Consider the following 17255-nt stretch of genomic DNA (forward strand, 5'->3'; position numbering starts at 1 on the left):
AAAAATATCAAGGATATTTTCACAGTTTTAAGAAATTTCATAGGTTTCTTTATGGATTATTTAAAAAGAAAATTATAACTAATAAAATAATCTAATTTGTTCCATTACGGCAACGTATATGTCCATGTGTCTGTTATGGTTGCTAAAGAATTTTCATTACTTTCTGTTCTCAAACAGAACAAAAATACTTGGAGGTGTTTGTCGAAACTAACACGTATTTTCGAAAGTTTGATGTTTAAATGGTTGAAAAAAGATGAAAACTTTATTGAATAGTGGTCAAATGAAAAGCCGAATCAGATTATTATTTTGTTGTGAATTCGTACAGTCCCGTTTTCTGTAAAGTTATCTTAATACCTATTTTATTAGATTTTTAAGCTTTGAAATTTATATGTGTTGATTAGAAAATTCTCTAGTTCAATGTATACAAAAATTTGTATCCATAAAAATAAGTTATATACATAAAATGTTATCTCATGTTATCATTTCATGTGGAAGAACATTTTGTTTTCCTGATAACAATTTGCCGTTAACAATATTTGATAAACTTCTTTGTAGTAAACTTAAACAGAACTGCGTGTATTTATAGATGTTCGATTTTTAATTAGAAAACATAGTGTTAACATGAACGTTCATTTTGTTATTATTTTTTTACTATTTATTGCTGTTGATTTTAGCAGTAGTCTTAAAATCCTAGGTGTGTTTCCTTATTGTGCACACAGTCATTTCAGTTTAGGATTTCGACTTATGAAAGAATTAGCTGATCGAGGACATAACGTTACTTTTGTGAGTTGTTACCCTCAAAGCAAGCCAATAAAAAATTTTCGGGAAATTTCTGTGTCCGAAATTAGGGGACCCATAGATGGTAAGCTTCAAATAGTATGTATTAAATTTTTTCCTAGAGTTTGTCATTTTTCTCGTATTATATTATCATTATGGTATTTGTGTGCTTCAAGAGGAAAAAATAAAAAACATTTCGTGTAAAAAATGTAAGATATTACTACAATATTGATAAATCTCAATAATAAGATCTAATTGAATGCACCATATTATATTTCATCACGGCACTTATTAGAACTTGTGAAGAAGACATTGACCATGACTATAACCGAAAAAGAGTCAAACTCGTCTAAATGCTCTCAAATTATCCATTGATCACCATTATGCTGATTTAATCATGATATTTTTGTATAACAAAAATAAATAATACAGTGAGACAAATACTGAAGTTGATGTTGTGAGTAAGCGAAGAAGTTCGACATTTGAAGTGGTTTAAGAAAAAGGGAACTGTAGGATACTATTACACGAATGGTAAAAGCACAATATAAAAACAGTAAAGTAAACTAAGAACAAAACGGAATTTAAAATAGTGTGAAGAAATCGTCAATCATGTTTCTGTACTGTTCACCGTTGGCGTTGGCTGTCTGGTTAACCTCGTTTTTGAGGATATATCAACAAATAATGACTCCGCCATCCCACAAAGATGAACAGAAATTTTTTATGAACGTAGTGGGGTTTCGATAAAAGGTCCTTGATTATATTTACTCATAATGCATAATTCTCATTGGAGAACAAAATTCTGGAAGGTACTTCAATATTAATATCAATTTTTGCCTTTAGTCGTTTCGCTTTTATTTCTGCGTAAGATCAATATAGAAAAGTTTTAAACTAATATACTCTCGTGGAATATTTCATAAAGTGGGAGGAAAAAACATCAGTTGCTGAGAACGGTGACGAAATGTTTAATTTTTATTACCTCCAAATACCTATCATGCATTATTCCAAACCGACTACGATCATACAGAAGGACGTGTGCAGATTATTCATTTAACGTTTGAAGGAATCTTGCCTCTTGGAAGTTTTAATGATATCTTAAGAGTTTTTGCAGTGTTTATTTTTTTTACTAAATTAGTTTGAAACCGGAGAAGCTTATTGATGAAGTATCCAGTACTGTATGACCACACAAACGAGTAGTACCAAAACACCAACTACAAAGGCATGATATGGAAAGAAGTTGCGAAAAAATCAAATTTCAAAGGTACACTTCAGATTAAAATATTATCCTTATTTATTACATACAAAGTAAAGGGATAAATATGATTAATTTAAAAAAAAATTAAACATGAAGTACATTGTATATGTGTAATGAATTAGGACGATAATGGACAATAAGATTGTACCCAAAATCTGCTTTCTCACTGATCTCCATGAATTGTCTGTGGTTTTCTTCATCTTCCACTTCTAAACAAAGTGCCACCATGACTAAATCGCAGTTGTTTAAATATTTTAACATTTTGCGCACCATTCGCGATTTTAATTGAATTGAGTGTCGAAAATGTATCGCGCGGGAGTTGGAAATCGGAAAGAATTCGGAAGCGTTTAGGACATGTGTGCTCGTCCCTTCCGATCCCGCAGCGATCCGTTCTTTGGAGAACATCGTAAACTGAACGTAATGCACGATAATTATTTGCATGAAAAGTTTCAACTGTTTACAGTTACTCTGGTGTAGATATGTCGACGACGAACTTCCAAACCATACCAAACTATCAGCCGTTATGTTAATGAAGTAGTGTAGGGACCTGTTATTTCTTTGAGGGCACCATATTGTACTTCATCATTCTCCGACCCACTTAATACCCTTTGAACAATTATTCTACGTATTCAGCCCATCTGTCTAATTTTGAGTACCCTTGATTATTTGTTTCTCTTTATTTCTACAGGAACTCGTATATTTATGTATTTTTTATGTGATTTTTATATTATTTCTCAACTATTTCTTACTGTTTTTCTCTACACAGAGTAAATGAAAATAATGGTATGACAGAAAAAATTTATTCTCATACAAACCCTCGATGAACTTTTCAACAAAAAGGTACTCTTTGTTAAGCTTGATAAACTATGGTTTAGGGGATATAGATTTTCCGATCGTTGTACATGCCAAGGAAACCGTTCGCCATAAAGAAACATTCTGAGAAAATTATCATAAAATGTGATTATTTATGGAAAATATTTACAAGAGGTATTAAAGTTAAACAATTAAACATTTCCTGGATAACTCATGAATAAATAAATTTCTACAACATACTATCGAGGATCATATTACTGGAATAAGTTTAAAACTATCTAGTGGGCACCTATCAAATAAGCTACAGCTTGGCAAATACAGGAGTGAATGTCGAGAAACATACGAGAGGCATGAAGTTGGTGAATTAGTACGGTAAATAATGAACGTAGGTACCCACGCAGTGCTCTTCAATAACTAACAGTCACAGTAGAACTGACAAAAGTAGTCAAGTATACCTGCTTGAGGGACCGTACTAATCCCTACTACCATCATTTAGTAAGGTGCATTGACGGGTGTGACTATTTCACATTCATTCCTGTATTTGCGCTTTATACAATTACAAATTACAAGCGACTTAATCTGTTAATGTCCACTTCGAACATTGATTATAGTTTTTTTTTTCTTTTTATTTGATACGTAGGCTAAAATAAGTTTTTCTATATGAGTAACACGATGTTCGACAGTACGCTGTTCAATTAGGAATGTTTGATGGTGTTTTGATACTTTCTATGAGTTTTCTCCTAAACCATAAATTATATCGAGATAAACAAAGAGTACTTTTTAAAAAATCTATTGAAAAATTCATTTTGATATGTTTAGATTGTACAGGATGCTTCTAGAGTTACGGATTGTTAACCATTGGGCATTTCCCTGGCCTTCAGAAGTCGTGTGGTATTATTTATTTCAACAAACATTCTAAATGGATATGGGAATCAACCAGTAGAAATTTATAATGTTCGAATGTACAATTTAGAAAATATACTCAAATATAAGTTCTGATTTCGCAACTTTGAAGGCCTACTCAGAAACGAGGGATCGTACGAGAAAATTTTTACTGTCACAGCATTATTTTCAAGTCATCTACTTTCGAATTTTTTGCATCAATCTCCGTACACTCTGTACATTTTGTTTTTTTCCCTGGCATACTTTTTTGTTATTTCTTCCTTTCTCATATTTTTTCCCATTTATGTTCTTATCTACTTATCTCTAGAAGCATTGTTACGTTTCTGGTAACTATCAAATTTTCAGACTTATAATATTTCTTTAATCCAATAGCCTATAGTGGTTATTAAATCACTCCTCCTCATTTTTTCATTGTCCAATTTTTTATTTCACTAAGGAATCATATGAATTAACGTCAGTTCCTATAACTTCTCCCATCTTTAAGGACCTTCATACATATTTTTTAATAAATATATGATTTATTTGATTGTGCTCCCTTATCAATATATTTGTGAACAAAACTTGTGTTCCAAATGACTATTTTTGAATTCATATCTTCCATGAATATTTTAACACGAAACTATAAACGTTATTCTTCAATCCCGAGAATATAATTTTGTACAATCGAAGTTTGCTTCATAAGGCGTTAATTATCAACAATTCATCTAGAGATAGGTACTGAAGAAATCTTCTTATTTCATCCATAATAGGTTTATCGCCGGTTCTTTCTTCGATATCTTTTCTCTTGGCTCTAGGTTGCCCCTCTATCTCATTCGTAGTCAACTTCTACTCCGTCGTTCAATTGGAGATGTATTTCGTGATATCTTTGTCTACTTATTTGTTGGTTCCATTGTTTATTACTGTGAAATCCATTCATTAATGCTATCTACGTCACATGATTGTCTGATTTCCATTTCTTTCTCGGTCTAGAAGTGTTTTTTTCGAAATCCGCATGAGGATTTTCAATTCCGTGGTCTCCAAAAGTTGTTTCGTTTTTGATGTTTCTGGCTTTGTTTCTGATGTATAGGTCATTATTGGTCTGATTGTTGCTTTGTAAATTCTTGCCTTTGTTTCTTGTCTTAGCTGTTTTCCGCCATAATCTGGTGTATTATTTGATCTTGTGGTTTCAATTTACTATAATGGGTTCATTTGATGTTGCTATGAAAATATGTGTGACTCAAATAACTCATTTCATAACCAATATCAATTACTCAAAAAAGCATATTTCACGGTTAATCTAATGATTATTCACAAGAGGAAGGGAGGAGCAAATATTTCTGATATGTTCTTGCAAAATTTCGAAACCGTATATTGATGTGAGAAAAATGAAAACTAAAACTGTAACTAGAAAAATTAGAAGATTACAGGAATTTTATTATTTTTCAGAGACGAAACCATCTTTGGTTGATTTTGGAAAATTTTCAGTATGGAGTCAGATGAATTGGGTATCTGCATTGGGTGAATTATATACTAGAGGAGTACTGAGTAGCAAGGGTGTACAAGAGCTTTGGAAATCGAATGAAGAGTTTGATGTTGTCGTAATAGAGCACTTCGTAAATGACGCACTAACTTATTTTCATAAAAGGTGAGCTAATTTAATCATTAAAACAAATTCCAAACCCTACATTTTTGGACTATAATGAATCAACATTTGGAAAACTAACAAGATTACTCAATGAAAAATGAGTTCGAGAAATTGAACCCTTCGAAGTAACTAGTAATTTGTTGTTTTCGATCCCATAGAGATAAATAAGATGAAAATTGAAACTTCTAATCAATTTTATTGTTTGCTTTTCTTTTATCCTTCATAATAATTATGATTGAAATTATTTATTTCAAATTATAAAGGTGAACAGCTGGCTGCTTTATTGATATTAGCAAACTTACTAAGTAAGGGTTGATACAACGATGTCATCTAGCAAGCCAATAGAATGTGGAGTTAAGGGCTCAATATTTTACAATGCAGAAAAATGCACAATTACTTGCCACTTGAAATCAAAACGATATCATCTTTCCCCTTTTTCTTGTTACTCATTGTGTTTTTCTTCTGTATATTGAAATTATATTTTATTTGTATCTTTATTTAGTTATTTTTATGTTTGTTTTTGAGATTTTACAAGCTTTTGCTACAAATGGTAACAATTTTTTGACAATAAAGCATTTCGCTTTCTATTACCTATAGCTGTGCCCGCGAAGCAGAAAACTAAAACAAAGAATTGGAAGATACATTTACAAAATTTTCATATCAACATTCATCCCTTTGAGGGTTCAACTTTTACAATCGTTGAAAGATCTAGATATTACACTCTAATGTATAATCTAATCTCTAAATACAAAATTGGAAGATTGAAGACACAATTATTTATTCTGGTATGTCTAATATTTCCATAATTTTGTCTTTCGTATATTTATACAGTCTGTGATGTTTAATTACATCGTATCTATCAATTTGTTAACGTGAATTGTTCTCAGTTTATTCTAGCCTATGTATGTTTCCTTTTATTCTTTGCTCACGTATTTAGGTATCTCATTTATTATTATAAGAAAAATTGATGGGCTTAAAACCCGTTTTCTTTATAATCCTCTGTCAGTTACAAAACCACTTGTCACGTTCCAACTAACTTGTATCATTTTCAATTTTCTTAAATATATAATATATGGTTAACTATGTTGATCAATAATTTACTCAGTTATTTATTTGACAGTATATCCCATATTTTATCTCTATACCATCAAATGTTTCATCTAATTCAATTACAATCAAAATTCCATTGTACTTGTCTGTCTATTTTTTCTCTTATTTTGTGGTAGATTCAACTGTCCGTTAGTAACTTTAGTTGCTGGACCTACGACTATGTTTACCAATCATATGGCAGGAATCCCTATTCTACCAGCGTTTGTTCCAAATATATTGAGTGATTACGATTCAAAGATGAATTTTTGGGAGAGATTGGACAATACCTATAAACAAGTTCTTGGAGAAATATTTGTACGTTCGGTACACGTACCATCGCAGAATAATATCTTGAGAGAATTTTTCCCGGGTAAGTGAATTATTTGTCAATGTGAACTATTTTATATTTTCAACAAATTTTGGAGAACCATTTAGAAGATCTTCTATAAAATAGTATGAAAGACTGGAAAATGGATAAAGATATACAGATTATTGTCATTTATGATTTTTCTAGAAAACAAAATTTTATGATCTTTCCGATACTTGGATGATCTTTAATGCTATTTAGCAACATCGTAACACTGTTTAACAGTTAATGTGTTTTAAATATTTTGACGGACTGCAACAGAAAGGAAGATTTACGATAATGAAATTATTAAACATATTTAGCTAGTATTATATGGTTTTGTTGATATTTGATAAATCGAGAATTTCGATGAAAACAGTAGTAAAAAACTTTGGGATTCCACGATCTTCAGTTTAGACTAACCAAAATTTTAAAAAATTGAGCTTTGGCGCTACCTAACAAAAAATGAAAATTTGTCGAATGGATACTAGGAAGCAACAAAAAAGGTTTTCCCAGAAGGAAAATAGATATCCAAATGTCTATTAAAACTTCCTTGGATATGAACAAAGGAGCTAACCCTTTTAAGGATAACTACCCTGGGGATCATTGGTTCAGTTTGTTTCTCTTTAACTTAGGTCGATTCTGTCAGAGAGTAATCCAGAAAGTAAACATTAGCATCTGCCAACGTATCAGAAAATGACATTAGAGGTTGGCTTAAAGCAATCGCAGAATATTTCGATGCAAAAGGATACAGTTCAATTTTAGAAGAAGCCTCTAACGGTTTCAACGGGGACGAAATCTGTGTCATTTTCGTCCCAAGCTAGGCAAAATTGTTGCATCCCAAGGAACAAAAAATGTATACGACGTTGATATAGGTGCAGACAAACAGAATTTAACAGTCACGTTTACTTTTTCGGCTTCAGGAGTTATTATTCCGACAATATTTTCAATCGGAGTGTTGTAAATATGTTGTGGCAAACAGAATAGTACCACAAAAATCTTCTTATTGTCAAACATTCAAGCAATGTTGAGAAGTAGATGAATGGATATTGTTGAAGATGTCATAATGCCACCTCACAGATCGTATCAGAAGCAATTATTTGAAGTTAGGTGTGATCACTGGAGTGTTATGACATTATTATACGCAGATTCGCTTCCAATAATAACATTTTGGGATGAAATTGAGGCAGACTGTAACATAATGAGCAAAGACAGTTTGATATATATCCTGTTTGTTTTGAACTATAGGGTTGTTGGTGGAAATTACTTGAATTAATTGAATGCAGGGAAGAGAATTGATATCTATGTAGGAGATACTTATGGAAGCTTGAAGGATGTAGAGAAATTTATCAGTGTGAATATAGCTATAATTTTTTTCTACCAGCTCTAAACTGTATCTTTGTTTTTGGTGTTGCTAAGATAATGTTATAACTTCAATAGGATTCCTGTTTATTTTCAAATTTAGAAAACAAAGTTATGATGTGAAGTTATACATAGAATCAAATTCAGATTGTTTTGAAATGATGTAGAGACTTTCTAATTTCACGAACCTTCACATTGAAACTATTATACCTTTAGAAACCTCCGTCATCGTTGCCTCAGCGTTATCCATGAAATTGTAAATTTATAAGGGCATTTAACCGAAATTTAAAACCCTTTTTAAGTCAAATAATGACATTATTTGTTGAATACTAAGGAACAAAGTGTTTGTCAACCATTTCACTATTTCAAATTATATATGATCCAATTCATTTGTATATTATTTCAGATGCGCCAGACCTAAGAACTTTCCTGTATAACTCTAGTATATTCTTGATATGCTCGCACACGAGCCTCTCCGATGTAGTACCATTACAACAGAACATTAAAGAAATCGGTGGTTACCACGTACCACCACCTAAGCCTCTATCAGAAGAATACAAGATTTTCATGGAAAATGCTACACAAGGAGTTATATTATTTTCTATGGGATCAAATTTGAAAAGTGCTAATTTCGAGCCCGAGAAGAAAAGAGCGATATTAAAAACGTTTTCGAGAATTAAACAAAAAGTGATATGGAAATTTGAATCTGATCTTCCAGAAAAACCTGACAATGTGTTTATCAGTAGCTGGTTACCACAATCGGATATTTTAGGTGAAATGTTATATTTTATCTCATCTGTTTAATCTCAATATGCTGAAAGTACCGCCTTGTTTAAATAACCACACCGATCTTTGCATTGTAAACGACTTTATTGATGTTTACAATGTCTCATTCCCACATCCCACGATCAAGTTTGATTTCATTCTTTATAGCTGCTTGACTGTAGTGTGCTATATTTTTTTCCGAAGTACAGTACACTTTGTAACTGCCAGAGCTTTTTTTAAGGCATTCATCTAAGAATACGGAGAACTACTTGGAAATACCCAATCCAAGAGAGGAATTTTTGCAACGACCGCCTTACATTCTTCTGAATGTGTAATTCTTCTTTTCCTGTATACGCCTTTGACCATCTGAACCAACCAACTTAACCAATGCGTTTGCAGGTTTTTTCACGACATTGTGCAGTGGAGTTAGATTTGGAATGATTTGTATTCTCGATATTGGACAAGTCTTTACGGCCATTGTAATGCAGATACCAAGCATTCTACGTAAATTGCCATCCAGGGTCATTCCCAGATATTTGATTTTATGTTTTGAAGATATATCCGTTCTCCCTATTTTTATGATTTTCATATTTTCCGTTTGCTTTTCCTTGTGTAGTTTTATCCGAGTTTAACCCTAGTCCTACAGACGTGTGCCAGTTCACGATGTTATGAATTTTTGTAAAAATGAACGTACTTAATCAAAAAAACCTTTCTCTTGTACTAGCGCAATATAAGAGTGCATATATGTATATTGAGTTTCCATGACTAAAGCACTTGAATTAGGCTATAAATTGCTTCCTGGTCCGATTTAGTACTAGATTAGCATAAAGACATTTGACTTCAACGATGAAATAATCTCAAAAACAAATAACTGGTCTTCAACATTCTCATTACAGATATTACTCTAATATCATCATCAACGTTTACGAGAACTGATCCCTCTGGTCCCCTTCTGACTTACTTAAAAAAAAGACTGTTCAACCTTTGCAAACCACTGATTTATCGCAAATACGACTTTACTATCCCAATAAAATCGTTTAAAACGCAAGTGTTTTTTTAGTTTTTAAAACGAAGGTGAAAAATCTGGAGAATATGGTGGACCTGTGACTGGGTGCGTTATCCTGATGCAATTTCTCTCGGCGGTTTTCATTCATCGCCTTACGTAAGTGTGGATCTGATTTGGTATAATTAACGCCTGTATTTGATTTCCTCTTTTGCAGGTAATTTATTCAAATTACTTCCTCAGCATTCCAAAATATGGTTAATAAAACCTTACATTGCATATTTTCCTCCAAGGTGGTGAGGCTATATGCTTTCGCTCCTTACTCTTAAATTTGATATCTACATAATCGTGATGGATCCATGATCTATCCTTTGTTACTAATCTTGCAATAAAATTTTGTCTTATAGTTTACTTGCTTACCCATCCTAAAGACAATTTTCCATGTTCACTTTGGCAGTAAGATATAATGTACCATATTGTATAAGAGACCACTATTTTTAACTATTTTTCGAATAGTCACACGTCGATTTTGTAACACAAGATCAAGATCAAGAATCATATATTGTGTGTTTGTGCTCCACCTGTATGTTCGTGTGCATGAGTTGCTCGACACGGTCCATTCTGACTCTCAAAAATCTGAGCATCTACTGTGGGTACACCTCAAGAGGTTCAGGCTTGTTAGTTTCTAGCTTATACATAATAGGTTACAATGTGACGTGGTTATAAAATGCTCTTTTCAACTCATAAATGTGTCATGAGCAGAAGAATCAGCACTTGATCATCTCTAGTAGGTTTCCTTTGGCTTTCTTCCACATACAACTATATATTTCCTTTTTTCGTGAGTTAGTTTTGATCTTCTAGGTTTGAAAAGATATTCAATTCAATGTGAAATTCGGGATTTTTGTCACCAAATTTCCACATATCTCAGAATACGTTTTTTCATCAATACATACTTGATCTAATATTGATATCCCAATTCCTTGTTAAACTGCTAAATTAACGACTCGTAAGTAATAATTATTAACGATGTATATAATTTCCAATACGTTTGTTCGTCCTGTGATATGATAATATTAGAAAAGTTCCATGATTTTAGTTTTTAGCAAAAAAAAAATTATTAAATTAGTCAACGATCGGTAGAAAAATTTGTCCACCCTATAATTTGCGCCAATACGATCGATTTTAATATTTATATTTTAAAGAAATTTTTGAATAATTGAAAACTCCCTTTTTATTTTATTATTTAGGTGCACAATTTTGGCATTCTTTGTTAAAATTTTGACAAATAATCGTCATCTATTTGGTTCGATTCGTTTTTCAGGATATTCCAAAGATACAAAGTGGAGTAGGGCACTGACTTTCTGACTTCTTTGTCCTCTTTGTCTATCAACTCAAACGGTTGAGGTCGGGCAACTATGACGGCTAAATCATTACTTTCAGTACATTTTTCGTTTCACATTCTTTCAAATACTCTTCGGATTTTCTCGAGGAATGCTTGGGATAGTTATCATGCTGGAATATAGATTTTCTGTAAATCAGGCACTGGTGTGAACGTACTACATTTTCCTTTAATATTTTTTCTACACTTCTATCAATGTTTACCAGGTCTCCAGTGATCCAAAATATTCCTAAAACATCACCGATCTCCTGCCGTGCTGTGCAGTCGGGTTTATACATACATCTAACACCCATTCTTTTTTTGATTTGCGCACAAATACTTTTCCCTTAAACCAAAAACCTCAAACTTTGACTCATCTCTCCATAAAACTTTCTTTTACTTTTCATGCGACGCATTTGTGTGCTCTCTAGCCTTCAACATCGTATTTATTTTATTTTGACGTCTTGAAAGAAGTTTCTCCACTACCACTCTTCCAAAACGGCCAGTTCTTCTCATTTTTCTTGTCACCGTAAAAGTTCTCGAACGCAGAACACTAGATTTATTGACTTAGCTTTTATCTCTGGGTCTGTGAATCGTCGATCACGTTTAGTGGTTTTTTGGGGCGGTATGGAACGTTTCCTATCGCCCGAGCTCCTGGTGGATGCATATTTTCTCACGTTGTAGTCCACGGTACGACGAGGTATTTTTAATTCAGCGACAATGGTATGGTTACTTCTGCCTAGACTATGAAGAGTTGTGATAAATGCACGAGATTCAACCGATAGTTCCTTGGTTTCACTAAAAAATGCTTTGGTCCAAAAAGCACAAATCACAGCACGTCTTGCGTCTCATAGCACTAACTGCGACAATAACTAAAATTATAAACATCAAAGAAATAATTTACAGTAAAAGAATAATAAATGAATCAGCAAATTTTAACTTGTCTTACCCACCGACAAAATATAAATATGCGCTCGCATGAAGTCAACAAATAACGGATACCTTTTGGTTTGTAAGACAAAAAACTGGGGTAAAACTTTTTGACCGGAAGTGTATTGGACATTTTATAGAGGTTGTTATTACACCTGGAGTGTTATAGGGTGGTTGAATAACATTATATATAAACAAAAATGTTTCAGAATTTTCATTTGAATTTATAATACGTAGATATTAAAATTACGATATCTTTCAAAGTAGTATATTGTTGAATTCATTAATATTCTTTCGATAATCTTTCTTCTTATTGGTAATAATATTAATATTGATTTTTAGCTCATCCAAATACAATAGGATTCATTTCTCATGGGGGTTTACTTGGTACAACCGAAGCAATTTATCACGGGGTACCTATATTGGGTTTACCGACATTTTGGGATCAGAAAAAAAATATTGAGGAAGCATCACGCAAAGGATACGGACTCAAACTGGATTTTGAGAATTTGAATGAAGAAGTGTTTGCCGCAGCTCTTGACGAGTTGATTAATAATCCGAAGTAGGTAATTGGAGTTTTTTATATGAGTTGTTGATGTGAATTTTATTGTGTGACATCGGTTCATAGATCCAAAGATTCGGTTCGACTCGATACAACATGGTTCGACAAAGTTGGGAGACACATCCATTCTTGCTAGACAAAGTCGAATAGTATCAATCGACATAGTGTGGACACAGCTTTGGATTTCACAAAGGATTTTTTGTTGAGTAATTATGAAAATCATTTTTGTTCAGACTTCAATTTGTGTGAAAAGTAGTCACATTGGTTAAGATCCCAAAAAATATGGCCACACAGATTTGTTGGAAAAAGGACAAAAACAAAGGATTATGCCGTTTCGAAATTATCTAATTGATAAAATGATTAAATTGTATTATGAAAGACAATTATGTTCCAATTTCTTATATTAGAATTCTACACAGGAATTATACAATTTGGATTATTCTCATTAAGACTATAATCGAATCATCACATTCTATAAATAAACTAGCTATGGATTCTTATTTTATTTCATTGAATCCACCACAAAAGCATTCATTGAATATAACTTTTTACGTATCAATTCCCCATGTAGACTTTCTTTTTCACAATACTTGTATAATTTATTAGGAAAATCGATGTTAGATATAAAAAACAAACATGCTAATCTGATTCATTTAACACAATTTTTCTGGTAATAATTTTCAATTCTGATATAACTTTGGGTAAGTTTTGCTTTTAATGTACTTCTAACAATATCCTACAGCAAAAGATATTAACAATATACTCTAGTGGATTGTTTTTTGTAAAATAGATATTTAGATCTGTCAAATATTTTATTTTGACTTATGTTTCTATATTCATTTACTATCACACTCCGAAGTCTTTTCCTATCAGTTCCTTTAGGACGCACAGCTTTTTATTTCACAGCCTCAAGGGACTCGCATCTTCTTCCTTTGAATGCAGATTTGATCCGTCATACATTATTTGTTCTAATTAGTCATTTTCAATTACATTTAAAGTGTCAATTGTTTGGGCTACAATTTTTAGAATAATTAAGTTTTTAATGTTTAAAATGTCTCAAAATACTAATGGTCATATGCAGTGTACTTAGTATTCAGTTTGTTCTGAATCATATTCAATGTTGGCACTAAATTGGCATTATGAAAGTCATACACTGTCGAATAATATTTTTGGTCGCATCATCAAATATTATTAGTTTATGTTTGATCTATAACTTTCCTCACTTGTAGGTACAACACGATAAATTGTGAGATATGGAATTCAATTTAATTATTTAATTCGTTTAATGTTAGCATTTTCTGACTGATTTTCATGTTATCGTCTTATGCAGTCGAATATATTTAAAATTACTCTTGAACAATGAAATGGAAATATTTATATTTCAAACTTTCGTACTAACACTTTTTCACTAAATGACAATGTATTATCTACTTGTTCAGTTTTCTTTTTTGATCTCAGTGCACGTTCTATGACGACACATTGACTTCTCTCTGGCGTTACTAAGAATAAAATAACTAGTGAAGCAGTTGTTTAAAACTCGTCTGCTATATAAGTTCTGCGGTCGAAACTCTTTGATACTTCTCATAGTTCCTCAAATAAAAATATACAAAGTGTAATCGCTAGCAGTACACTGATTCATTACGAATAGAGTGATCTAATTAATCATTGAAACGCCCGTATTGCGATTATAAAAACTGGTTCTAAACACTTGCCGACAATTTTGTTTGATCTATCATAGGCGTAGATACCTCATTTTATGAATTTATTATTTTTATAAATACTTTTAAAAATATGGATATTTTATGCGAGAAAGTATTCGTTAAAAGGCAATCGGATCATTATAAATATTACGGCAGTATTTGCCTGTCCTGCTTGGAACTTATTATACCTCAACATTTTTTGGTGACAGGCACGTTTTAAAACTTGGAAGATGTCCAAAGCAATTCATTTCACTCAAAAATTAATTGATCTTCATTGGCCTCAAATTGAATAGATGATAAAATGTTGTTGATAATGGTGATTACATTATTGAACAAATGTTCAGTGATCTTTAAATTCTGTGCTTTTGGAGCTTGTGAAGGAATATAGATATGAAATCGAACAATACACTGATTGAATTTTAATAACAGCAATTACTCACGTTACATCTATTTCAGCTAATCTGTCTTATACCCTCTTGTGTTGAGACGAGCAGTGACAATTTAGAGGATATTCTGACATGTTAGTTTGCTACTACAGCTGGTTCATCAATATAATGCTTTGAATTTGATGCAGTAATAATTTTTTCATAAGTATCAACTGACACCCCTTGATATAAGATTAGCGTCTTTTTTAGGGTTTCCTTCTTTGAAATCATTTAGCGCCTGTCTCAAATAGAAATAATAATTTATTAACGAAATCATAAATAGAATCTCGACGATTAATGAAAATGATCCTTAAGTCGTTGAAGTGACAGAGCGATTTAGCTTAAACAATTCTAACTGATGAGGTTATGAAATTCATCCCAGGATCTGGCATTTTCCACAGGCTGCATACCGAACCAGACAAAATTATTGTCTTTATCTCTGTCATTGTCCCGTTTCTTATTTGGGTTTTTGTCGTAAGTGTTATTCTTGTTGTTGGTACGAGGTGTCTTCAAAAGTGAAATAGTTCATCAATAACAAACGTTATACGAAGTTAGAATGTCTGGTATACTGATCTATTCGGTCAATAAAAAACAACAAATTGCTTTCTATATCATTTCTATTTTGATTGAAAATATTTTTCCAATTGCAGATATTCAACTACTGCAAAGGAAAGATCTAGAATAATGCATGACTTGCCAATGAAGCAAATAGACGAAGCAGTTTTCTGGATAGAGTACGTGGTTAGACATAAAGGAGCCGCACATTTAAAACCGGCTGCAGTCACACTCAAATGGTACGAGATGTATTTATTGGATGTATTACTATTTCTTCTAACAATTGCTGCAATTATTTTTTATGTTACCAAAACTGTTGTAAAGTTATTGATCTGTAGAAAGAAGACATTTGTAGACAAAAATAAAAGCGATTGATTACGATTTGAAAACTTACAAAATTGTGAGTGCGCAAGTTTGTTAATAACATAAATAATAAAGTTTATGAAACAAAGTATAATTTTTTTTGCACTGCAGCAGGTAATCTTACAGTGGCAACTATCATAAACCACCAAATCAAGGATATGTACTATCACTTCAAAGGTTTAACATAGTTCTAAATAACATCACAACAAATTAAAAAATCATAGTACCGATCTCAATAATTAATCAAAAGAAATGGAATATACTATTAGCACATACGAGGATGATCCCAGGAGTACCTGGCCTGACCTAGAGATGGCGGTAGTTTCTTGAAAAATACCACTATATAGTATAAGCTTTATACAGCAGTTTGTTTAGTAATTTTTTGGCAGCCATCTATAGTGAAGATTTGCAGCGAATTTGTGAACATGGAAAAAATTGGTCATGTGATACAATAGTTTTATTTGAAACGTTTTATCTCAAGCAATATAAAAGCTGAACTAGATTCTACTCTAAGTGAGACTGCTGCTTCGTTATCAACAGTAAAATATCGGGTAGCAGAGTTTAAACGAGGCCGTACGACTTGCGAAGAAAAGCATCGCAGGGGTCGACCAAATAAGGTGACGACTCCAAAAATGCTGAAGAAAATCCACAAAGCGGTACTGGATGATCATTGACTAAAAGCGCTCGAGCTAGCAGACATAGTAGGCATTTCAAAAAGTGCGGTACATCGCATATTAACTTAAAACTTGGACATGAGAAAGCTCTGCCAAGATGGGTGCCACGTTTTCTCATAATGGAACAAAAATAGCGTCCTTAAGATATTTCCAACGAGTGTTTGTTAATGTTCATGGGTCCATCCCTTCACATCCGGAAAAAAAAATCAAAACAATGGACTGAAAAGGGAGAACAGGCTCCAAAGAGAGTTACATCTTTAGACAAGGTCAGGGCATTAGTTTTTTAGGATGCACGTGAGATAATTTTTATTGACCATCTTTAAAATGAAAAAACTATCAACGGTGAGTATTATGCGAACTTATTGCAACGTTTGAGCGAAGAAATCATGCAAAAAGACTATGCAACAACTCGCACATATGTTATTGCAATGGCCAAAATTAATGAACTTTTTGAACATGAAAGTGTATGGAGCTACAAAGAGATTATGTTGTATATGTATTTTTGTATCTCTTTGTTGAGCCAGGTACTTCTGGGGTCATACTCCTACAGATGACATGAGCTTGATAGAAAACAATTCAGACTAAAAGTTTATTTAGATTTAAAAAGGAAGCAGAGAATATGAGACTAAAAAATAGACATGTTCACGAGTGGGACTGATCGTCAAAAAGATACACTAGGAAAGGATACCAATATCGACGATTACAACTTTGAACGAGTGAAGAAATTCAATTTT

The 17255-nt window shown here is 32.4% G+C and overlaps 2 protein-coding genes across 3 annotated transcripts in view; one reads left to right on the forward strand and one right to left on the reverse strand.

The window, feature by feature from the left end:
• LOC130896182 (G-protein coupled receptor dmsr-1-like) overlaps positions 1-17255 on the reverse strand; it is a 156856-nt gene that overhangs the window by 17897 nt on the left and 121704 nt on the right. The window lies entirely within an intron of this gene.
• LOC130896180 (UDP-glycosyltransferase UGT5-like) lies at positions 529-15935 on the forward strand. 2 transcript variants are annotated; one of them, XM_057804095.1, is made up of 6 exons: positions 529-862; positions 5171-5369; positions 6596-6828; positions 8573-8938; positions 12585-12804; positions 15580-15935. In XM_057804095.1, exons 1-6 carry the CDS (start codon positions 622-624, stop codon positions 15857-15859), a joined length of 1539 nt encoding a protein of 512 aa, XP_057660078.1. In that variant the 5' UTR covers positions 529-621; the 3' UTR covers positions 15860-15935. The 2 variants fall into 2 exon arrangements, with proteins under 2 accessions (XP_057660078.1, XP_057660079.1); XM_057804096.1 differs by lacking the exon at positions 529-862 and adding an exon at positions 1909-2035.

This window comes from Diorhabda carinulata, chromosome 7, assembly GCF_026250575.1.
Source record: "Diorhabda carinulata isolate Delta chromosome 7, icDioCari1.1, whole genome shotgun sequence".
NCBI lineage: Eukaryota > Metazoa > Arthropoda > Insecta > Coleoptera > Chrysomelidae > Diorhabda > Diorhabda carinulata.

Coding starts and splice junctions, on each gene's coding strand:
- LOC130896180 (XM_057804095.1), top strand. CDS start 622: ATGAACGTTCATTTTGTTATTATTTTTTTACTATTTATTGCTGTTGAT. Junction 5,370..6,595: donor CTAACTTATTTTCATAAAAG/GTGAGCTAATTT, acceptor ATTTTGTGGTAG/ATTCAACTGTCCGTTAGTAA. Junction 6,829..8,572: donor CTTGAGAGAATTTTTCCCGG/GTAAGTGAATTA, acceptor ATATTATTTCAG/ATGCGCCAGACCTAAGAACT.